Source organism: Podarcis bocagei (genome assembly GCF_964188305.1).
Source record: "Podarcis bocagei genome assembly, chromosome: 1".
Lineage (NCBI taxonomy): Eukaryota > Metazoa > Chordata > Lepidosauria > Squamata > Lacertidae > Podarcis > Podarcis bocagei.
Window position 1 is genome coordinate 74,679,852 of NC_138125.1, and position 24,054 is coordinate 74,703,905.

A 24,054-nucleotide genomic window follows, 5' to 3' on the forward strand; every position below is an offset into this window, starting at 1 on the left:
GGGTGTTGTGTGGCCTCCTCTTTCTGAGCGCGCCACGGGCGAATCAACCCGAGCGAGGGCATTTCCGAGTCCCCAGCCGAGCTTCCCACCGCGGGTCGTCGCCTCGCTCCCATTTCTTCCTGGAGGCCTGAGCTGCGCTCCCTATGGAAGGGGCAGGGGAACGGCGCCTCCTCCTGAGGGGCCGACATTATGCTAATCAGTGAGGGGAGGCGTCCCCCCAGCGCCGAGCGGCGGCGCTTGGAACGAGAACAAGGCGAAGCGAGCCGGCCGGTGCGGGTCCACCCCTTGCCGTCCACACTTGCCCAGCGGCGGGGCGCGGAGATGCTGGCCACCAGGCGCGGCGGGTAAGGGGAGCGCTCGCCTTCCCTCAGCCTCGGCTCCCGCGGCCACCTCAGAGAGCTCGTCGCTCGCTGCGTCCCGATGGAGCCGCGCTTCAGGCGCGCGAAAGGGATGCTGGTGTACGTCTGGGTGCCTCAGGGTGAGTGTCGGAAAGCGCGCGGTTTCTGTGAGGCGGGAGGTGTCGTCGTCGTCGGTTCCTTTCAAACGCGTGGGTGGGGGAGGGGATTATTATCAGTATTATTATTATTATTACTATTACCTAGGCGCCGAGAAGGGGCTCCAGGCGCCGCGTTGGTTTGTGGGCGCCAAGGGCACTCTGGGCAGCCTCGCGCCTTCCCAGCCTCCTCTCAGCTCGCCTCCTCTTTTGCAGCGCTGTTCGCGTGGAGCGTGGCTGCGCAGCTGTCTCCGAGGAGCGCGGCCCCCGGCCAGGCGAGGTAAGTAAGGGGCGTGAGGGGCGCGCGGCGTGTTCCACTTGCCCTTCTCCCTGCGCGCGGCCCGGAGCGAGCTTGGGAAAGCGGGCTCGCCGTTCCGTACCTTCCCAGCTCCAAAGCAGGCAGAAAAGCGGGGCGCTCGTCAGGGAAGCTTACCTTAACTGGCATCTCAACTTCAGACTCGGGACGGTTCCTGTCTCTTTAATAGAACGAGAGGAAAATTCCACCAGTGCTTTGCTCACCTCAGGGTGATGGGAAAAGCTGCACCTGGGGGGGATCTGCCCCTCCTGGGCTTTGATTTGACTCTTAAAGGGCCAGGGGCTCTTTCGGAGCCGACTCTGGGCGACCTGGAGGTGTTTGGGCTGAGAAAGGAATGGTGGTTTAAACTGGGAAAGCTTTGCTGAAATGTGCTGTGCGTTTTGACAAGGTGTGAGAGTGAGCGGTGGGAGAACCAAAATCTGCCTCCAGGGGCAGATCTTTGTTAGTTCCCTGCAGCAAAAGTAACAAAGAGTGATGTTGTTACCTTTAGAAACTAACAGATTTATTGCGGTCTAAGATTTCATGGGCTAAAGCCGCTCAATCATTTAATGAAGCGGTCCCTCGTTAACAGAACATGCTATGCTACAAAAAATAAAATAAAAACGTCTTTAAGGTGACACAAGACTCATAATTGTAATCAGAATCTGGTAATATATGAAATTTAATTGTGCTTCTGGCACAGAGCTTGGTTGCCTCTTCAGTTAATCACCTGGGGGAGCAGATTTTCTTATATTCCTGTGTCAAATATCTTAGGCAGGTTATGGAATTCTTTCCTCTATTTCCCCTTGCCTGCAGAAGAATTATGGAGATATAATTAAATGGGCATAAACATAAATAAATGGAAGCATTTCTGCATGAAAGGCTTCTGGATTACACTGTTTATTTCCCTTACTGAGTAAGAAATGAGTTTAGTTGCTGGAAGTACATATGAGGCCACAGAGAATGGGGAATAACTCTTCATGGCTATATTCACACCAGCATTTTTATTGATACAATTTAAAATGTACTAAGTGCTCGCAATTTGCAACCTGTTGATTCTTAATGTTTTACAGACTCACGAGGGATGGATTAATTTATCTGAGGAGAAATTAAGGATTTGTGGCTTTCATTTCAAGGTGGAGGGGAGTAATTAGGGAAAGGAGACTTGCATATAAGAGAGGAGCTGGTGTGTTTTTGTTGTTCAGGAGCTAATCAAAGCAACCAGAGACAGAGTAGAAACACACCCTTTTGGAAAAACCAAGAGTCAAACCCCTTAAGCCCACTTTGCCTGATATTCGCTCCAAAGGAAACTCGCAGTTCAACCTGGGGCCCTCAGTCTGAGAAGAGGTGCAGCTTCCCTGAGTTCTGCATGAGTAAGAAAGGTGCAGATTACCTCTGCTAAACAAACCCAGCCTTGTTCTTTTTCCGCCTAGGAACGGCAGCAGTGCAGTACTTCGGAAAGGAGATCCTAGTGCCCTGGGAGAGCTGGTAAGGCAAGGGCACCCACTCGCCTGATGGGAGCTGTTTTTTTCCTGTGTTCGAAAGGTTGGAGTGCTGGGAGGAGACGTTCACAGGATGGCTCAACCATGCATCCAACAAATTATAGTGTGTGGGGTAGGGGATGGGGATGGGTGTTCCAGTTACTGTGAATGTTTTCTTTCAGCCATTTGGCACTGTGTTGTCCAGCTGCTGAACGGAATACATTTCCTTCCATTTTCTAGCAGTATTGAGAAAATGACTTGGTTTGCAAACAGTTTTAATGAAAGGGTTTGCTTTCAGCAATAGCTGTGTTTGCTCTGAGAGTGTTTTGCCTTGGTTCTTTTACTGAAATAACATGCAAGAATAGTCAGACAATTATACTCTTGGCTTTAAGTAGAATGTTCCCTCGCTATACATATTATAATTGAAGAAGGGTATTGAAACGGTTTGATGAGCTTTTGATATTAATGACTCCGGCTGATGGATTCTTGACTATGGTTGTAATATGAGTCAGTAAAGCTGAGATTTGCTACTTTGGTCACTGAAAGTGACCTGTTAGTATGTAAAAACGTATATAGAAACTTGCCCATTTTTATTTAGTAGAGGAACTTCAGCTATCCAACTCTAGAAGTAGAGGGGAAACCCCACTCAAATTTCCAAATGCATTCTAATAGTTGTTTTTCTTTGAATTCTATCTTGGCAGAAATCCATGAAAACATTGGAATGAATAAATGATATGCTTGGATTTGTAAAGAAAAATGCTTATTTTATAACATTACCTTTATAACAACAATTTTGTCAGGCTTTATATGATTATTTTATAACAATGTGCAATGTTACATTTATAACAATGTAACAATGAATCAAAATAGGTATATAATTTTGTTTATAAGCATATTGATCTGGATACCTTTCAGTAAGTTTTAAGTGATTCTAACTGTTGTACCTGGATTATGAAAGTTATTATAATAGACAGGGATAATATCGTTTTATTTCTGTAGGTAAAATAAGCTGAAACAAAACCAAAATAAATCACGAGGCTAAATTATCAGAAACAATTATTACATTAACACATTATGTTGCTGATAAGATGTATTGTAATTTAAATTAAATACTTTCATTTAAATTAATGTTTATTTTTGTTGACAAAAACAAGCTTATTCAACATTTAAGCCTGATTCCTATTAATAATTCTTAGGGATCTGATACTGTTAAATGCAAGTTGTTCTTAGTTCTGTCAAAGTCGAGTGCTTATGAACTGCTTACTTTTTGTAATGTTCAGTCTTCTGTCTGAGTGCTATAAAATCAATATTTTTGTTCTTCATTTTTTCAAAAAAGATTTTGAAGTTTAATAATGACAAATGTTATAGAAAATATAAATGAAAGAAAAAATATTTTTAAAAACAATAAAGTTGTTACAATTGCTAAGGAATAGGATGCAGTTCTACAATTTACTGAGTCAATAATAAAACACACCAAGTAGAAAAGGATGCATGTCTATAATTAGGTTTTATTTAGTACAGTACAAAGTTACTTTTTATCTTCTTTTTTTAAGTAAAATTTTGTAATGATTTTGCTTTGGGCTGTCAAACCATTTGTAATTATTTCATTTGTAATTTAATTTCTTTATAATTAAATTATACACCAGAACTTTATCAACTGCCATGTCTTTTAAAGTATATTTTCCCTTCATTCTTCTTTCTGGTTCTTATTTTCTGAATGGGGAAAGAAGTTAGTCACTTTGTACAGCTTAATTGGGCTCCTCAATATGAGTCTGTTTCTTGATCTTGTTTTTCTCCACTTTTTGTTTCTGGAGAGGTTTTGCAGAGAGAAAAATATTCTGCACAATCACAATAATTAAATCAACTGCTGATAAGGCCAAAAATTTGCTTTTATGAAAAGCATCCAAGGAATGATAACAACCATTCAGTTGCCGCTTTTCAAGCTGTTGATCCTTAATCCCTCACTCCAAACAATTCTAACTTGAAAATAAATATTTGGCAGATGTAACTGAAATGGGAACATCATCAGTTTGGGTAATTTAAGACCATATTAATGGAACTGAAGTAGTTAAACTAAGGAGAGGAGGGTAGACCAAGAGTGGATAATCTCAAAACTATGGGGAAATGGCAGACAGTTCATCAGCACCCATTGAAAAACTGCTGATGCTCACCAGTTGAGTTGAGCCAGTGACAACACCCACATGTGACTCAGACACAGAATGTGTCAGTGAACTCAGATCATTGGGGACACACCCCAGTCTACTTCTCTGCATCAAACACACTCCGCAGTGCTAAAGTGCCCTCACTCCATCAGCTCTAGTGCCTCAGCCAGCAATGATCCTCCATTGCAAGTCTTCAGATATCCCTTCAGGCAGGTGCTATTGTTTTGGAGTGCAACACACAGACTGAAAAAGGAAGGGCACCCAACATAGTACCCACAGAGAGCACATGCATCCTTTTTGGGACAAGAATTCAAGACATATCCCAGGACAGAAAGATTCTTGCCAAGCAGCCAAGGGGAGAGGCCATAGAGCAGGCATCCCCAACCTTCAGCCCTCCAGATGTTTTGGACTACAACTCCTATCATCCCTGACCACTGGTCCTGTTAGCTAGGGATCATGGGAGTTGTAAACCAAAACATCTGGAGGGCTGCAGGTTGGGGGTGCCTGCCATAGAGGCACACCGACAGCAGCAACCTCCCGTGGTTCACTGCATATAGCATGGGAATAGAAAGCAAGAAACAGGAGTTCAAGACTCATCAGGGAAAAGGGATGAGGAATGACCCCATTCAGCTTTTGTTTATGAGCACATACACAATCATGGAAGGGGGGAAATAAAGGGAACTCATTGCATTCAATCCATAGTACAACATCACTGAGCAGTTCTTAACCAATTAGACCAAAGCAATGGATAGGAATTGGACACAACATGGGTCATTGGGTCTTTCCCCATCCCCATGTGGTTAAATTACATTGATGGTTGTTACTTTGTTCCCCCCCCCTTGCTGTTTTAATGTTTTCTGACTGGTTTATTGCATTTAATTTTGCTGTTGGTTAAATTGTTATGTTGATGTTTTGACTTAGTTTATTGGGATTCACTGAGGAGAGATGGATATAAATATTTTAAATAAACAAGTAAATATTCACAGCACTTGTTGCAATACTATTTGCTCCCTTCCCCTGGTGGCTCCAGCATTTCAAGTCGGGTTTTGCCAACTGGGTCCTAGATTTTAGTTCATTTGCTTTGTGTCAGATCCATCTCCTTGGAAGTAGGGAGAGGGGATTAATGGTAAAGTTGAGGCAAGGCATTTGGTTATTAGTCTTTGTGCAAACAACTGCATGGAATATTTATTTACACATTTATTTGTAAAACCTATACCCTGGTCTTCCAATGCATTTACTACTTGCCTTGTGCAGTTTAGTTTAAAACCGTTGCAAAAGAAACATTTACATAAAACAAATAGCAGCATAAAATCAGAACGGGTTTAGCAGATAAAAACATTCTAAAAGGGTGTATATGGGCTAATATTTTTTAAAGTCCATGTTATTTGAGATTGTTGGCCTCATCACTTGAAGGTTGTGAGCTGATGATACTGAAAATGTGTGTACTGTTGAATATTGCTGGTGTCCTGTGCAGTCAGAGCCCTAGCAGCAACATGTAGGTGTGCTAGGAAGCAGAACAGTGTGGTGTCTGGCTTAATCTCTGAAATTTTCACCCTAGATAAAGAGTGAGTGCAAGCTCACCCTATCAGCCACCATTCGGGGGTGGTGAGGGCAGTACAGCAGTGAGAAGGTGGGCCAGGGGACTTGGTCCAACCTCTTATTGCTTCAGGGCCTTATTGGCTGTGAGCCCCCAAAGCTAGAACTAATTGGCTGAACTTGCTGCTGCTCTTGTCCTGTTGTGGAAATGATTTAAACTAAAATGGTGGGCAGATGGAGGCTTGGTACACGTTTTGGTACTCAGCTATAGTGGCCTTCTCAGCCATCTGGGGAAGAAGGAAGAAGAGTACTGTTGCTGTTTCTGCCCAGCTGGGCTGATGGTAGGGTTGCCATATTGCCCAGTTGGTTGGGTTTTATCCAGATGGCTTTGCCACCCAATGCCTATTTGCATGATTAGTTCCTCCTCCTGAAAGTTATTTAGCATAGACCTTACAGATTCCCTCATTTGAGAGAAAATGTGCAGGCACTATTTTATCCAAACATTTTGTGAGAAATGCATCTCGTTTCTCTTTCGATGCTCTTAGCCGATGAGTGAAGTTACAGCTATGATTGACACTTGGGAGATAACTGCAAACCATAGAGATAACAGACTATAGAGTCACGACCTTGTGTCTGCAAAAGGAATATCTACATGATAAAAAGATTCCTTTTGGTAACTACATGGCCTTGGCCTCAAATGCATTATGGGTTATCTTATGTTTTAAACTTGAATCCTTTTTTGAAATTTGATTTAAAGCTTGATGGCAAACATGAGCATGTGTTACAGCATCTTTTAAAACTATGTTTCTAAAGAGTTATAAGCCCTTCACAGTGCCATGCTTTTTTAGATTAATTTTTTTATCCTTTCTGTACAGGAATTTGGAACATCAGTTTATAACTCTTCATCTACTACAGTATCTTCCAGGCAAAGAAAATTTCACAACACAATTTGTGAATCATCCAGTAAGCTCCCTCTTTGTTCTGTTTTAAATCTGTTGGGAGCCGTCCAGAGTGGCTGGGGAAACCCAGATGGATGGGCGGGGTATATAATAATGATGATGATGATGATGTGATTATGGTTATTTTTAAAAATCACTGACCACAGTAACATGTGTCCCCACTTCACACTTCTCATTATTGACTATGTACATGCAAACAAGATGCCTGCTTGCTAAGTATTAAAATGTTTGCAGTTTTAGAGTGTATATAGTCTGGATGAAGTATCTAAACAAAGTTTGATAAAGTAGCATGAAAGGGGAAGTAAGGGAGAGGTGATAGCTGTGTCTAGAATACATTAGGAAATACAACAAAATCTGTGAGTGATATTCACACCTCCTTCACTCAGAGTTGACCCATTGAAAGCAATAGATCTCACATAGTCATGATCATTAATTTCATTGGCTTTACTCTGAGTAACTCCTAGTTGAATACCACCCCATATGTTGTAAAAGAAGAATTTATGACAAACTTCCCTTAGACATGAAATTGACTAGGTTGGAATTTTTCACTATGCCAAGTGATTTGTATGGGACATGTGGAAGCTCCCCCAAGGAGGAAAAGGAATGAAAATACATTTGCTTTATGGGGAGGTTCACCTTCATTTATATTCACACACTTAATAACCTACTGATGTAGGATAATGGTTAGTTCCAAAATAGTGGAAGGGAAGAATTTAGTTCTTCTGTTCCATAGAAATAATAAACTTTGTATAGCCAGAGGCAAAGGGCAAGACAAAGTAAAAGACAAGAATCCAGAAGAGTAAATGGAGCCAGAGAGTGGAACATGTCATGTGTGAAAGCCCCAGATATAAGAGGGAAATTTATAAGGTCTTCTAGCAGGAGGAATTCTATGGATCACTAGCTCCATTAATAGCATTTCTATTAAAATTATCCAGTGCTGGCATCACAAACTGGGCAAATGTAGAAGCAGGCACTGGGGCAAAATTGGTAATGAAAATATTAATAAAATGAACCTAGAACAGGACATCAGATGGAAAATTGCCTTTGAAATTTAATTGGCTTTTGAATTGCCATTTTCAAAGTCTGTCTGCAGCTCTCTTGCCAGCTGGTTAATGATGGATTACAGGATGAATACAATGAATATTATTATTTCTGGCTTATCTGGCAATGTCAAAAGCTATTTACCTGGTATTTAAGCATTGGCTTACAGTATTTTTCAGGATCCTAAATTAATGGGAGCTGATCCTTCTCAACAACACAGAATATGAGCCTAGAGCTTATTAAATTTAACTCTTATTACACTGAGTCTACATCTTCATATTCCTTATGAAACTGGGTCACTTGAAAGTATTACTGGTGATTTTCTTAAAAAATAGTTTGTAATTGATTGTTATTTGTCACACATTATTTATGTGGTATGTAGAAATATGATTCAGAAGTTTTCCAGTGATATTAGATCACTTGTAAATGTCAATGTGTATGCTTAAATAGTTAATTTATTTTATAAACTAAATATTGGGAGGGGGGGGAAGATGATTTTTGCAAACTATTACAGATACTGGGCTGGATCAACAGGTTCCTTCTGTGAATGAAAGGGGTGCTTCTGTGAATATTAGGCTACTTCCATGAGTGGAAGGTAATCTTTGGATCCTGTTACTTCTGCTATTTAATACTGCGCTGTGCATTTTATAGAAGATGGAATGTTTCTTTGCCTAGAGGATGGGAATCATTACATGCTGCAGAAGGAGCAGGTCTATGGTGTTCCTTTAACATGTGAGAATGATACCCATCTATTTTTGAGGTGTCATTGCCCTTGGATTAGGAGCCTTTTATCTGGAAGGGAAACTTTGGATGCAGCCCATCCCATGCAAAAAACTGCAACAAGTAGTAATAGCTCTGAGTCCAAACAAAGTCTATGGTTTTATATGTTAGGGGAAATTGCAGGTCTACATGGTACCCACTAATTGCAGGGAGGTACGCACTAAAATCTGTAATGTATGATGTACCTATAAGTAGGACGATTTATAAATGCTTAGCAGTAGCCAACACTCTATCACATGTTGGTAACAAAAACATTTTTCTCAGTTAAGAGATGTGTGATTTTCAGTCCACAAATGAAATGCAAACAATTGTTTTCTGAGAAAACCCTTGCAGTCCATTATCTGAAACATGTGTTGCTATTATCTACTTTCATGTGTCCATATATTTACCCCTTAACATGTATATGACTTGCAAATAAAGGATTATGCATTCTGTCTTAATTAGATTCATTCACATGCTTTAATGGAGGTGAGTGCGTGCATTGGCAACTGTGTGACTGTAGTCGATATAATGCAACTGGATCAAGATGTCAGAAAAGTGAGTAGAAAGTAGTTTGCATGTTACATATTGTGTCTAGCATAACATAAGACCCACACTTATAGCTTTACTGGCAAACTTCTTTTCAGAAGAAGGCTCAATTGTATTCTTGGGCCTTTTTGAAGAGGTGATGGATATAGTAATTGATGGGTATAGTAAATAAACTACATGTTTTGTTTATTGATTTTAATTGATAATTTGTGTCCCACCTTTCCTCCAAATGATGATCAAAGCAGTTAATCACAATGATACGAATGCAATAAGATACAGTGGATGCTTGGGTGGCGAACGTGATCTGTGCAGGAAGCATGTTCGCAACCTGCAGCGTCCACAACCTGCAGCGCCGTATCTGTGCATGAGCGGGTCGCGATTTGGCACTTCTGTGCATGCACAAAGCACGATTTAGTGCTTCTGCAGATGTGAAAGCGCCAAAACCCGGAAGTAACCTGTTCCGGTACTTCCGGGTTCGGTGCGGTGCGCAACCCAAAATCGTGCAACACGAAGCATCTGTAACCCGAGGTATGACTGTATTACAAAATAACCCTGCTTATGTATATTATTATGTGTATTAACACACCTGTGTATTATCAATAATTGTTTTATGTACACTGCTTTTTAAAATTAAGTATATGTTTTGCTAAATAAATAAATATTTAAACATTCCTCCTTTTTGGGAGCTCACCCCCAGAAGAGGAGTAGGCATTAGTGAGAGATCCTGTTTCAAAAATTGATTTCCCCACATCTCTTTTCATTTTTCTGCCATAGTATACAACACAGGTGCAGAACGAGACCACATTTGCCGAACATGGGGACAATACCATTATGAAACCTTTGATGGGCTCTACTACTTTTTCTCTGGAAAATCTACATACACTCTCTTAAGGCAGAATGAATTGGACGAACAGAGCTTCTCTATACAAGTGAGAAATGACAGTGTAAAGTTCATTCCAAATCATTTAAAATAAATATGATTTGCAATAAATATGAGCATTTCATGCGTTATTATCATTATTGTTTTTAGTAGTAGTATTAAAAAAAAACCCACTGTGAGAATTGTTTGATTCTGATGCTTCCTGCTAGTTCTTGAACTGATAGTTCCAGTGGGTTGGGCTGCTTGTACGGTTTGACTTGCGAGCAATCCTTCAGCATGCATGGTGCTATGGAGCATATGGGTATCATTTCCCAGAGCTGATCAAGATTGTGAGTGACAACTATACCTACTGCTGCCTAGCCTAGCTCATTGGAAACTGAAAGGAGTTGAGTGAGAAGAGCCTGGAGGGCTTGGAAGAAGTTGTTATGGTCATTGCCAAGACTCAGGCTATCCTGGAGGCCTTCCTCCAATAGAGAGCCAGTATGGTGTAGTGGTCAAAGTATCAGACTAGGATCTTGGAGGCCAGTGTTCAAATCTCCACTCGGCCATGAAATTGAATGGGGTGAACTCAGGGGCCAGTCACTGCCTCTCAACCTAACCTACTTCATAGGGTTGTTGAGGGGATTAAACGAGGAGGGGGAAAGCCATGTGCGCCACCTTGTGCCCCTTGAAGAAAAAGGTGGATATAAATGCAATAAAAATGAATGAATGTGGCTCAAGTAATATAGGAGGGAGGGAGGGAGGGAACTACAACTTACCATGGCTGTAATCATACACACAAATGGGAGCAAGGCCCATTGAATTCAACAGGACTTGCTGCTGAGTAGACATGCATAGTGTATGCTGCTTTCCCCTAAGATCACAAGTAAAGTGCTTCTGTGTACATGAGGGGTGAAGAATGCTGATCTTTCTTATCGGTAGCAGTCTATGTCTCATGAAATGTCATGGTGGGTTTCCCAAAGCTATTGGAGTGGTTTGGGAGGGCCTGCAGTAGGGGAATAACTAAAAAGCCCATGTGCACTCTTTGGTTGTTGTAAGATCCATGTGTTATCCATAGTCTGAGGCTATAAAGAATGTGGATGAATAATCTCACTATGCCAAGATAATCCAAGTTTCCAGTTTTCCAAATGCTTTCTGCTTTTGTTTGTGCCATCAAATTATACTCTTTGATGGTGCACAAAAATCTGGGTCAGTTTCTGCTTTATTTGATTGAGAAGAGCTCTGTTGGATGAGACCACAGTCCTTTCTAGATGAGCATTTTGTTCTGGCAGTGGCCAAGCAGATGCCTTTAGGATGCTGACAGCCAGGATATGAGCACAATAGCACTATCCTGCTTGTGTTCCCCAGTAATTGGTATTCAGAGGCGTGAAAATGCTGGTATTCAAAAGGAGTACTCCTTCACACATGCAGTCAAGTCCCACAAGATGTAGTGATGGTCACTAACTAGGATAGCTTTAAAAGGGGGTTGATTAGCCAAATGAAAATGGGATAAAACTGTCAATGGCTACTAGGCATGACGGCTATGTACTACTTCCAGTGTCAGAGGCAGTATCTGAGAACCTGATGCTGGGGAGCACAAGTGAGAAGAGGATTGTTGCACTCCTATTCTGGTTGCTGGCTTCCCATCGGCATCTGGTTGTCCACTGTGAGAAAAAGATACTGGACTGGGGTCTTTTATTTGCATCATGGCTCCTCTTGTACTGACTCTGACACTGGAGGTAATATAGCCTTTGACTGAATGGATTTATATTCTACCTTTCCTCCAGTGGTTTCCAGGAGGCTGAATATGGTTCTCCAGTTTATCTTGAAGTGAATAAATATGAGATATGGAATGCTACTGTATTTAAAGGAATATATAAGAGATGCTCACAGAGGCTGCAATTTCAAAGTCATTTTGGGGCCACATTCCTAAAGCAGTATGTGAAATGCCAAAAATATAGTTGTTGCTAAAATACTTATTTCTCCCATTTTTGGCAGGTCCATAATGATCCCGATTGCAAGTCTTCTCCATATTCCTGTAAACGATCAATTAGCCTATACTTTTCTGGAGACGGGGAAATCAGATTAAGTAGTGAGGTCACCTACAAAGGGATTGGGTAAATTCAATGTATACTCTCATGATCTGTGGTGTTTTTATTTGCCATGTTCTTTTGATATGCAGAGATGTAGGCCCCTTAATTGATTCGTAACTATATGCTATCTTCATTCCTACAAATTAGTCATGTTTGTGGGTGAAACGAACTCAGTAATGTTCATATTAATAATACAGTAATTCAGTTGGCAAGTCATTTTAAGTTTATAATTTGTAACCCTAAGTCATAAAAAAATAGTGTGTGTACATTTCTTCAGATATGGGGGCATAATCTAAGAGTGATATAAGTGACTGGAAACAAAAATAGCATCGTTGACTGATAGCGGAATGCAGTAATTACTATAATTGGAAAGAGATTATTTATTTATTTCCCCATGAGGCGTCCAAAAAAATTTGCAATATAATTAAAATATTAAACGGTTTAAAAAACTGCATAAATGCAAACAATTACACACACACACACAAAACAAACAAACAAACAAACAAACAAACACAAACATTTTAAAACAGCACATATATAAAATCAATTCTGACCCAATATCAATGCCAACTGGGTATTCAAGAGGTCTGTTGAAAGAGGAACATCTTTAGCAGGCACTGAAAAGACCATAGATAAGGTGCCTGTTTGATAGGAAAGGTAAAGGTGAAGGTGAAGTAAAGGTAAAGGTAAAAGACCCTGGATGGATAAGCCCAGTCAAATGTGACTATGGGGTGCGGCACTCATCTTACTTCATGTGGTCAGCGTGACTAAACCGCTTCCAGCGCTACTGAACACCCTGACAGAAGCCAGAGTGCATGGAAATACTGTTTACCTTCGTGCCACAGCAGTACCTATTTATCTACTTGCACTGGTGTGCTTTTGAACTGCTAGGTTGGCAGAAGCTGGGACAGAGCAACTGGAGCTCACCCCATTGCGGGGATTTGAACCGCTGACCTTCCAATAGGCAACCCCACGAGGCTCAGTGGTTTAGACCATAGTGCCACCCGCGTTCCTGCCTGTTTGATATATAATGGGTATAAAGGATGACAATGAGTTTGTTTGTTTATCATGGTATTTGTTTGGCTTCCCAGGATACAATTACCATATACCATAGGGAACTTGTACATCCAAGCATTAGCTGGTTATGTCATTGTTAGACACCAGTATGCATTCTCTCTGGCTTGGGATGGTACCTCTGCTGTTTATATTAAGATGGCTCCTGACTACTTGGGCAGAACTCATGGACTGTGTGGTAACAACAATGCCATTCTGCAAGATGAACTTGCCACTAGTTATGGTGAGTATTTCATCTAATTTATTAAGATGTTATTTGTGTTCCTCAGCAGTTACAGGCCTTACTTAGAAAGAGCAAGACTGCTATAGTCCTCTTTTTGTCTTGTTTGGCTTGCCTAAATGCCATAATTGCTATGACTTCATCCATTGGCTAAAAACACTGAAAGGTGAGAGCAGGTTAGTTATCACAAGACAAATGGGCAAAATTTGCTTCATATCTCAGATTCTACATGGCTTGCTTTTTAAAATGAAAGCTGGGAATCTGGCACATTATGGCCAGTGGGATGGTGGTGGCACTGCCTATTAAATAGCTTCTGTCCATGAGCAGAAAAGGACCAGAATTTCTTCTTGTGTTGTTTTAAAATGATTTCTCTGTGATTTCTATATATACTTTGCTCTTCAATATTGATGGGCTTCATGTGCATTTTGTGTGCCATTGTCTTTATACCATTTTCCCCCCGAGGACAAAATGTAATATAAGAAGTGGCCTTAGATGAGCTGTTGATTAGAATTTAGCATTAACAGGAGCAGTCACACTTCTATCCAACTATCTATCTGACAGAGATGCTTTGCATTTCTTTCATAGCTTCCATTTAAACCCGATCAATAAAAATGTTAATTTCCTGCATTTGTGCACTTTCCCCTAGGAAAACTTACTGAAGACATTGAAGAGTTTGTAGAAAGCTGGAGAGAAAATCCTCCACAGGAGAACATCTTCTCCTGGGATACCTCATTTAACTATGAGCCACCCTGTATGACTCAAAGTCAAACATTTTTACAGGTAGGCATGATAATTAATGTAAGGCAGGCACACTGGCTTGTTCCTGCGATTGAGGGGGCTAGTGCTCCACGACATGCTCACACTTTGTGCACATGCTGTGCAATATGCTGATGTGTCGCATGCACATTATGTGGCATACATGAGTGATATGAGTGTGGCATGAGCACATGGCATGAGCACATCACTGCAAAATATTGATGAGGCCCAGCCCCCTCCTTGAAAATTGTGGGGGCCCTCGGCCCCTTCTAGGTGACACCCCTTATGTAAGACATAAACTTGTATGAGACTGAATTCTGAAACTTCTTATTTAAAAAATGACATAAATGACTTCCTAATTGCAAAAAGAAACCGCTGCCCATAGTTATGGGATTGAGACTCCTAGTTAAATAACTGTGATGCATTGCTTACATAATAAACATAGTTTTTGGATGGCTCACATGGCTTTATACTGGCTGAAACTGACATGACAGCAATTGAGCTAGCTGGGGTATAAATGGAAGATGATTTCAGGTTCTATCTACCTCCTGCTTTCAAGTTCATTTCTGATTTTACTCTGTACCTCAAACTATGTGGAAAATGTTATTTCCTAGAGGAGTGCTTAAGGTTCATAGATTAAGTAGATTTCTTATCATGCTTGAGTTATTTTTAATTCCTCCTTTTATTTCATTCTTTGATATTATTATTCAGAGTTTCCTATTTTAGCATTCAAAGCCTGTAGCCAGCCAGTGGATTCCTGTGTTATCTAGTGCCAGAATTTAATCAGATAATTCTTCCTTACTTGTATTAAAATCTGTGAAATAGCTTTTGTCTCCATAGACAGCTGTCCATAATGACAAAGAAAAAGTTCATCATAATTTTGGCTACCATATTTCAGTTTCATCAGAAAACTTATCCCATACCAAGTCTGCTTTAGATTTCCTGCATAGGGATGAGGAAAAAAAATACCACCAGTTTGCTACTGGCCCTGGAGGGGGAAAAATTATTAGTGTTTATTCAAATAAAATCTGTCAACATACATACAGTATAGTGCATGTATTATGGAAATGTAATATGAGTATGTTTAATTACAAATTATACATCTGTGTTGAATCTGATAGACCTCATTTGAAACCTAAAATATAAACAATTCACATGCTAGATGAAATATGAATTCACAATGCTGCCTCTTCAACTAAAACCTGTAGATGGAATGGTACTCCATTCATGGATCGTGGCATTCCTGTCTTCTCTATATAACAACCTGCACCTCCCTGGAAATCCACTCTTAAGGACTGGCTAGGCCAGGCACCGCCAAACTCGGCCCTCTAGATGTTTTGGGCCTACAACTCCCATGGTCCCTAGCTAGCAGGACCAGTGGTCAGGTATGATGGGAATTGTAGTCCCAAAGCATCTGGAGGGCCGAGTTTGGGGGTGCCTGGTAGGCTCTCTGGCGCAGAGTGAGATGTGACATAGGAACCTGCAACATGACATAGAAAAAATAAAAAACCCAATCCCCCTTGTGCAAACCTCCTACTCAGCAACATCTTTGCAGCCTTGCCAATCTTTGTAGGACCATTGCTGTCAGACTTTGGATTCAAAATCGAAGGCCGGATACTTATCAGATGATCTAGTTTCTAGACTATTTTTTGTTTTTTTAAAGCATTTTTTTAAAAAAGCTTCTTCCTTCACGCTAATTCTTTGTGTGTTTTCAGAGGACGTATGCATTCTGCAGCATTCTGCTCTGGAGCCCTTTCAAAGAGTGCCATGAATTTGTGAGCCCATTTCCTTTCATGGCCAGCTGCACAAATGATCTATGCATGTAAGTGTCTTGGTTTGCGAAGTCCCGAATTAGCTGTCAGTGGTTGGGATTCAGAGAGGTCCACTTAAAACATTTCTTGGTATGGCTGGGACTGTGCTGATTTTCAGCTTCTAGTTGCAGAACTTCATACTGATGAATGCCATTCCAAGCAGTATCTTTAGGAGTAGCTTTTTAATGTGCATAAGGTACCATGGTAGCTGTGGGAATGGGGTTCTTTGGGTTCTGGCCATTAAGTTTCTGCATATATTAAATACATCTTTTTTGGCGGGCCTGCTTCTCTTCTCACTGTTTTTGACTGTCCTTTGTGGTACCACTTCTAGTTATAATAGAATGAGTGGCAGTAGAGTTAAAGCCAAATATTTATTGATTTAAACATTATATGCATTTTGAATGTTCACCATTGGTATAATTTAGCAGTAAACCATGGCTTAGCGCTATGGAAACAAGACTCAGCATGACTTGTACTCAAATGCAATCACTGTCTCTACTCTTTGTTTAGCTGCAAGGAAGGGATTGGCAGCTTCCATTTCTGTTTTAGCTTAACAGCAGTTTTATGTGTTGTGCCAGTCCTAAACTGTGGTTAATTAGAACAGTGAAAATAAGGCTGTGTCAATTTAAATTTTTTTTGTGTTAAGGTCAGGAGCTGATAATGCAACTTTGTGTCGAGCATTAACTGAGTATGCAAGGACTTGTGCTCAAGCAGGAAAACCTCTCCACAACTGGCGGGCACAATTTAAGGAATGTGGTATGCAATGACAAGGTTTTAGAATGCTGTCTTCTGGCAAAATATTCTGCATATCGTTTATTCCCCTTTCTGCAGGTTTTCTCATTTTTAAATATAGGTTCATCTGGCCTTGCTATGGACTCCGTTGGTTGCGTGTTTTGTAATGGGGGCCTGGTAGGAATTTTTCCATCTGGCAAATTGGCAGGGCCATTTGGTTTTCAGCTACCACCGTAGCAATCGTCACAACTTTGTAAGGTTTGGCCATTAGGCATTGGATCAGCAATCATGGGGAGGGGAGGTGGGGGCCATCACCTGCCCCTCCAAGCTCAAGGGTATTCAGTTAAAGAAATCTAGGGATTGGCCTGGGTCTTGTCCAAAACCCCTGCGGGGGGGGGGGGGAGCTAGGGCCATACCAGGACCCCACAGGGACACCGGGGGGGGGGGGTAAGCGCCAGTCAGGACCCGCTGGCAGTGCTCCCTCTGGTGTTGTTCATCCTTTAAGGGATTCCCCATGATGATGCCAATGCCTAAGTCAATACCACTCACATTCTGTATTCAATAAAGTTGTGGCCTAAATTTTGCCCAATTACTTAAACTAAAATCCCATGTCACTGTTTCATTTTTTTGGGAACTGGGGGTCTTGAATCGCAACTGAGTATGCAAGGACTTGTGCTCAAGCAGGAAAACCTCTCCACAACTGGCGGGCACAATTTAAGGAATGTGGTATGCAGTGACAAGGTTTTAGAATGCTATTTTCTGGCAAAATATTCTGCATATCGTTTATTCCCCTTTCTGCAGGTTTTCCTCATTTTTAAATATTGAACCTTAATTGGTTATTGTATGCAAGTTCAGACTTTAAGACTAACCAGTATATGCTTTTGCATGGAGACCACTTCACTAGATGCTTAAATTAAAATTAAAGTAGCATCAATTTTCCACCCCAGGAAGGAGAAGCATAAATCATTTAACATTTCTTCATTTCTTCTGTTTTTCAGTCATTAAATGTGAGGAGCATCTTGTCTACAATGAATGCATTGACTGCTGCCCAGTTTCATGTCAGCAAAAAACTCATTGTGTTGACAGTGAACTGCCCTGTGTTGATGGATGCTATTGTCCAGATGGTAATGCAGTTTTTGGTGTGGAATTTTGTTAGAAGTTGTGGCCTTTCAGGAGCTTATGGCCTTTCTGCAACCTACAAGACACAGTAATTAAGTCACACTCCAGATATTTGTCAACACAACCAGATGGGTTCATTCTAGAGGCAATGGGTGGTATTCAACTAACATTTCCTGTCAATACAAGGATTTCCTCTTGTGCAATAGAACTTTCCTCTCTTCTCTTGTTCCTATGCACATTCTCTGCCTTTTCTAAGTCTGCTACAGAGAGTTGGAGGAGCCCCCAGAGCAGATTCTATGAACGAGCTAGACTATAAGGGTTCAGGCGATCCCTGAGGTATCCTGGACCCAAGTTGTTCAGGGCTTTGTAAATCAATGCAAGAATTTTGAACCTGGCTCAGTAGCAGATGGGCAGACAGTGCAGCTGTTTTAACAATGGTGTCACATGTTCTTGACCAGAAGCTCCCCTCAGCAATCTGGCTGCAGCATTCTGCACCAGCTGGAGTTTCCAAACCAGACCCAAGTGCAGCCCCACATAGAGCTCATTATAGTAATGCAGCCTTGCTCCAAAACTCCTTATGACAGCACCCAATGGCTATATTAAATAGCACTGGGAACAGACTTATTGGGAGTAAGCCTTACAAAAATTGTTCTGACATTTTAGAAAACAGGCTTAGGCTGAGAGGCTAAGTGATAGCATGCCCTATATTGACTTGATAGTATGTTAGGAAATCAAATGGACTTCTGTGAAAATATTTTTGGTATTGGGCTGCAACTATTTATAATTCAAGTTGTTTTTTCTTTATGACAAAAGCAGCTTTTAACTGTTTCATAATACCTCTTAACCTTCTGTTTTGCTTTTGTTTTTTATTATACCATTAAACTTTGCAGTATAAGATGCAATGAGGAAACATACACAAGGATTTTAATTATAATTTATCACATCTTCATTTTCTAGCTAGAAGTACTAGGCAGTTTTTTAATGATCCTTTTCAAAGCATATGGCTCTAATTTTGTTCTTATTGTCAAATGTTCATTTTAGGACTTATTTATGAAAACAAATTATGTGTAAGATCATCAGAATGCCCTTGTGATTATCACGGATCTGTCTACAGAACTGGTGCTGTGGTTCATGAAGAATGCAACAACTGGTTAGTAACATTCCATATATTTATTCCCTTTAATATAGCACGAATTCCCTAAACAATGTCCAATATATAAGCCTTAGCATATATACCAGTCCTTACTTTTATAAAGCATACACCCTCATAGAAAGGTGCTTTCTCTTTCCTTTCGCCATTTGTAGTTTTGTGGAATAATCTTAATTTTAATGGTTTTGCGTACTAAATATGGTGACCAGTTCTTTTGCATGCCTTTGGTGCATGAAGGTTTCAAGCTGCAAATTCCCAGACTCTTCTCCTTATCATACAATCTATGCTTGAGTTTTTAAATAAGTGCTGACAGGACGGTGAGGAAGATGCTGTACTTGCAGTCAGCTGGTTGTGATAGGCTTGCTGAACCTCACAACATAGGGAGGATGTTTCCATCATTTCTTTGAGAGATTTACTTAGCTTTGAGAGATTTACTTAGATCTGAAGGAGCGTCTCCACCCCCATCGTTCTACCCGGACACTGGGGTCCAGCGCTGAGGGCCTTCTGGCGGTTCCCTCACTGCGAGAAGCCAAGTTACAGGGAAACAGGCAGAGGGCCTTCTCGGTAGTGGCGCCCTCCCTGTGGAACGCCCTCCCACCAGATGTCAAAGAGAACAACAACTACCAGACTTTTAGAAGACATCTGAAGGCAGCCCGGTTTAGGGAGGCTTTTAATGTTTGATGTATTGCAGTATTTTAGTATTTTTTTTTGGAAGCTGCCCAGAGTGGCTGGGGAGGCCCGGCCAGATGGGCGGGGTATAAATAAATAAATAAATAAATAAATAAATATTATTATTATTATTATTATTATTATTATTATTATTATTATTATTATTATTATTATTAGTTTTTGGCTGAGCATTCTGTGACATGGCCTGTTCAAAACTTTAACCTAAACACACTTTATGGGTCTGCAATTATGCAACCTTTAAGACCTGTATCAAACCTCCATTAACATCGAAATGCCCATTCATTTTCCTTAGTGTTCCCCAGGTGTATCTTGCATTCTGAGACTTGTGGCATAATTTCAATCAGAGTGCTGGGCTCTGCCCCTACTTCTGCCTTCACATGGTTTCATGACTTGGTATCAATTGAAGCATTCACTATAAGGTTTCCTTTGCATTCCTACAACTGTTACTTCCAATTGCCACATAAGGACAATGCCAACAGCCTTAAAACATCAAATAATTCTTTCTGTTTTCAGTACATGTGCTGGAGGAAAATGGATTTGCACAAACCTTACCTGTCCAGGTATGTCTGTTCTCAGATATTTCATTCAAATATTTTATACTGGGTATATTGCATGTGATCCAAGTGTTAATATTGATGTCTGATTATTTTTCCAATCTTTCCTAGTTATTTACACCTGGAAAGCAGCATATAAATGCTTAAAAGGATTATCAGCTCCCAGAATGCAAACTGTAATCACTAATTCCTTCAGGCTTTTCCCCCACTATTGCGACTTTAATATCATACATTACTAGCAGCACAGAATATTTTGGTAACATATTGAAACACTTTATCCCCCCCCCCTTTTAGCTGAATGTTCAGTCTCAGGAGATATTCACTTCATGACATTTGATGGGCGCAAGTATACTTTTCAAGCCACTTGCCAGTATATTCTGGCAAAAAGCCTCACCTCTGGAAAATTTGTTGTGACTCTGCAAAATGCTCGTTGTGGACAGGTAAGACTGTAAGAGCAAATGTTTGGGCTGCATCAAGTGTGGGTACTTAACTGGCATTGTCAAAAAGATTAAACTAAACTTTCAATTTATAAGTCTCCCTTTGGTGAATGGAAGGAACTTTTCATTCACTGAAAGATTCCTCCCATTCATGGAAGGTTACCTTTGGATCCAGTTCTAATTTCCTTGGGGAAGGACCATAGCTCAGTGGATGTAGAAGGTCCTAGGTTAGGCCCCTTCAGTTTATGTGTTTCTGTGTCGTGATAAATTACTGTGCAGATATTTCTCAAGAACTTAAAAAGCTAAGTGTCTCTGAATATCCAGTGCCAAAAGGTGGATAGCAAATAGCACATGTGCTTTATTATGACTTTATTTTAATAATAATAATAATAATTTAATTAATTAATTTATACCCGGCCCATCTGACTGGGTTTCCCCAGCCACTCTGGGCAGCTAATGGTGCCTGTGGCGTTGTAACAGGAGGTTATGCAAAGAAATAGTCAACAGTACAGTGTTGAAACCTTTTGCCAAGGGAGGTGTAGAATATTTCACCTGATATATATGTAAAAAAGAAATATTTGCTCTTTTTATCTCTATTTATAGGTTCTGAAAATATTGACTTTTATCTAGTTCCTCTAAGGTTTATAGTTTTCAACTTAAGTCATGGATAGCTGCTGTAGTGCTCTCCACATGTTGGTGGACTACAATTCCCATCAGTCACACCTAGCATGGTCAAGGATGATGAGAGTTGTGTTCCACCTGGAGGGCACTGTATTAGCTACTCCTGACTTCAGTAAAATGTTTTAATAATATGGTAATATAATAATATGCTTTCTACGTTCAGCTCGTCTTGCAGATGGCAAGTCCAACAAAGGATACACTGTTCATTGTTAAGATCTAGATTGCCTTAGAAAGGCAGTTTTAGAATGGCATATAATCTCCCAAGCGCCTTAGTCCATACCTGTACACATACCACTTTAATAACCTGTTAGTGTCTCTGTGAGGATATACAATAAAGCACTTTTTCTTCCAACAAAGCCACTTTGCAAGCATTTTCTTTTCTAAGTTGTTGCTCAAATACAGTCTAACGAAAACTTGAAGCGACAAAATCTCAAGGCACAAGGCGCAAACTCACAAGGATTGAATCAGTTAAACTGTGCTTTTAACAACAACCACGATGCATTGATTTGTGAATAATCTAATAAACTATAATATTGAATGCTTGGTTTCTAGTTGTCATCTTTGAAAACGGTTGCTTAAAATATCTTATGTAGAAACACCAAATTATGAGATAAGGAAATGTTGCATTTTTTTATTAGACATTAGCATAAATTACTCTATTTCAGTGTCTTGATTTTTTTCCCTGAGCTTTGAATTTCTGTAGAGTTACTGAGAAATGTTCATTAAAATGCTAGAGCTCTATCGCAATAAAGCAAATTACTGTATTGAAAAAGAAAAACACCTCCAGCAACAGCCAGATAACACCTGAACAGGTTTTCGACTCATTGAATCACAAAGAGTACAGTCACTTAGAGCCTCAGGTTTGGTGACAAAAGCAATCATCATGCAGCAAGTGAGTTTGGAATGATGTAAAATTTAGCTTTAAACACTTTTTGAAAGAGGATCAGTCAAGTGATCAGCATAGCTTAGCCTTATCTGAGTCTCAAATGACAGTATCACTAGGTTTTGTGGTTAGTTATGATGAGAAGGATATTTTAATATAGGAATTTCTATTAAGTGTCTGGTGATGAGTGAGGTACAGTTCATGAGAAGGCAGCTGCTGATAGCGGAGTCATTGTTATGAAAGAAACATTTCATTGGATCAGAGAATTATTGCCAGGATTTTAGAGCCTATTTGAGACAATATGCATATGCACACACAGATATATGTAGCCAATATATACTCCCACATTCATCTACTGGTCTTAACATTTAAGGGCTTGCTTTTATATTTGATTGGACATCTTGAAAATGGCATAGGAAGCTGCCGTATGTGGCCAGACGATTGGTCCACCTAGTTCCAGTATTGTCTGACCAGTACAGGGTCTCAGGCAGAAGTCTTTCTCTCACTTGCTACCTGGCCATTTTTTAGCAGTAGCTGCCAAGAATTAACCATGGGATCTTTAGTGTACAGTCATACCTCGGGTTGCAATCACTGCGGGTTGCGCGTTTTCGGGTTATGGACGCACCAAACCCAGAAGTACTGGAATGGGTTACCTCCGGGTTTTGGCACTCACGCATGTGCACTAAATTGTGCTTTGCGGATGTGCAGAAGCGCCAAATCGCATTGTGTGCTTGCGCAGACGCGGCGCTGCGGGTTGCAAACGCTGCGGGTTCATAAATCACATTTGCAACCTGAGGTTCCACTGTACAAGGCATGTGCTTTACCTTTCAGATATGGGCATTTCTACCTTATCTAGGGTATATATCTCAGCTCATGTCTATCCGAGTCTTGAAACTTGCTTTGCCACTATAGAAGTTGGAAGCAGTATGCTTCTGAATACCAGTTACTGGAAACCACAGGAGGGGAGTGTGTTCTGGTGCTCATGAGCTGCCTGCGGGTCTCCCATGGGATCTGGGTGGCCACTATGAGAACAGGATGCTGGACTAGATGGCCATTGGCCTGATCCAGCAGGCTCTTCTTATCTTCTTAAATTATAAATTTCATCTTACTGGGTGTTCTCATTTTCATAGCACTGCATTTTGTGGTATGTAAAATCTCCAAGCAAATTATTACACTGATTTTTGTGTACCAGTGACTTTCCCAGGAGATACTTTCCTGCTCTACACCTGTCAAATTCTACCAAAAGGCAAATAGGTCTTAATCCCAATCTTATTTTACAATGCTACTCTTCAATTTATTTCCAGAATCAAGATGGAGCATGTATCCAGTCAGTCAGTCTTATTCTCAATCAAGATTCCAAGAGGCAAGTGACTCTGACCCATTCAGGAGATGTTTTGGTATATGATCAGTACAAAGTAAATCTGCCTTATATTGATGGTAAGTAAAATAAATAACACTTAGCCACAGTGAAAATGCTATGATTTAAATTATGTCTACATATCATGCTCTAATTCCATCATGTCAATCATTCTGGTTTTATTTCTTCTCCTATAGCTTCACTTAACCCTCTGTTTCCTTCCTCTAATATCTACATCATCTCATGGTACCCCTGGAACCAGATGTTAGTTGTATATTCACTCCCTTTCATCTCACCATGTAGATCAGATGTGGTCCTCCAGATGCTGCTGAACTAAAACTCCTATCATCCATGGCCATTGGC

The 24,054-nt window shown here is 40.5% G+C and overlaps 1 protein-coding gene across 1 annotated transcript in view; it reads left to right on the forward strand.

The window, feature by feature from the left end:
- Positions 1-392: 392 nt before the first annotated feature.
- Positions 393-24,054, forward strand: part of OTOG (otogelin) — a 98,268-nt gene continuing 74,606 nt past the window's right edge. The window contains exons 1-16 of the mRNA XM_081202064.1: positions 393-478; positions 710-773; positions 2,222-2,276; positions 6,843-6,930; positions 9,192-9,284; positions 10,050-10,204; positions 12,133-12,251; positions 13,319-13,524; positions 14,168-14,301; positions 15,993-16,099; positions 16,735-16,844; positions 17,819-17,944; positions 18,981-19,089; positions 20,293-20,339; positions 20,628-20,773; positions 23,639-23,771. Of these exons, the coding sequence (XP_081058190.1) occupies positions 421-478; positions 710-773; positions 2,222-2,276; positions 6,843-6,930; positions 9,192-9,284; positions 10,050-10,204; positions 12,133-12,251; positions 13,319-13,524; positions 14,168-14,301; positions 15,993-16,099; positions 16,735-16,844; positions 17,819-17,944; positions 18,981-19,089; positions 20,293-20,339; positions 20,628-20,773; positions 23,639-23,771 (1,750 nt within the window). The 5' untranslated portion in view covers positions 393-420. The remainder of the gene's footprint in view (positions 479-709; positions 774-2,221; positions 2,277-6,842; positions 6,931-9,191; positions 9,285-10,049; positions 10,205-12,132; positions 12,252-13,318; positions 13,525-14,167; positions 14,302-15,992; positions 16,100-16,734; positions 16,845-17,818; positions 17,945-18,980; positions 19,090-20,292; positions 20,340-20,627; positions 20,774-23,638; positions 23,772-24,054) is intronic.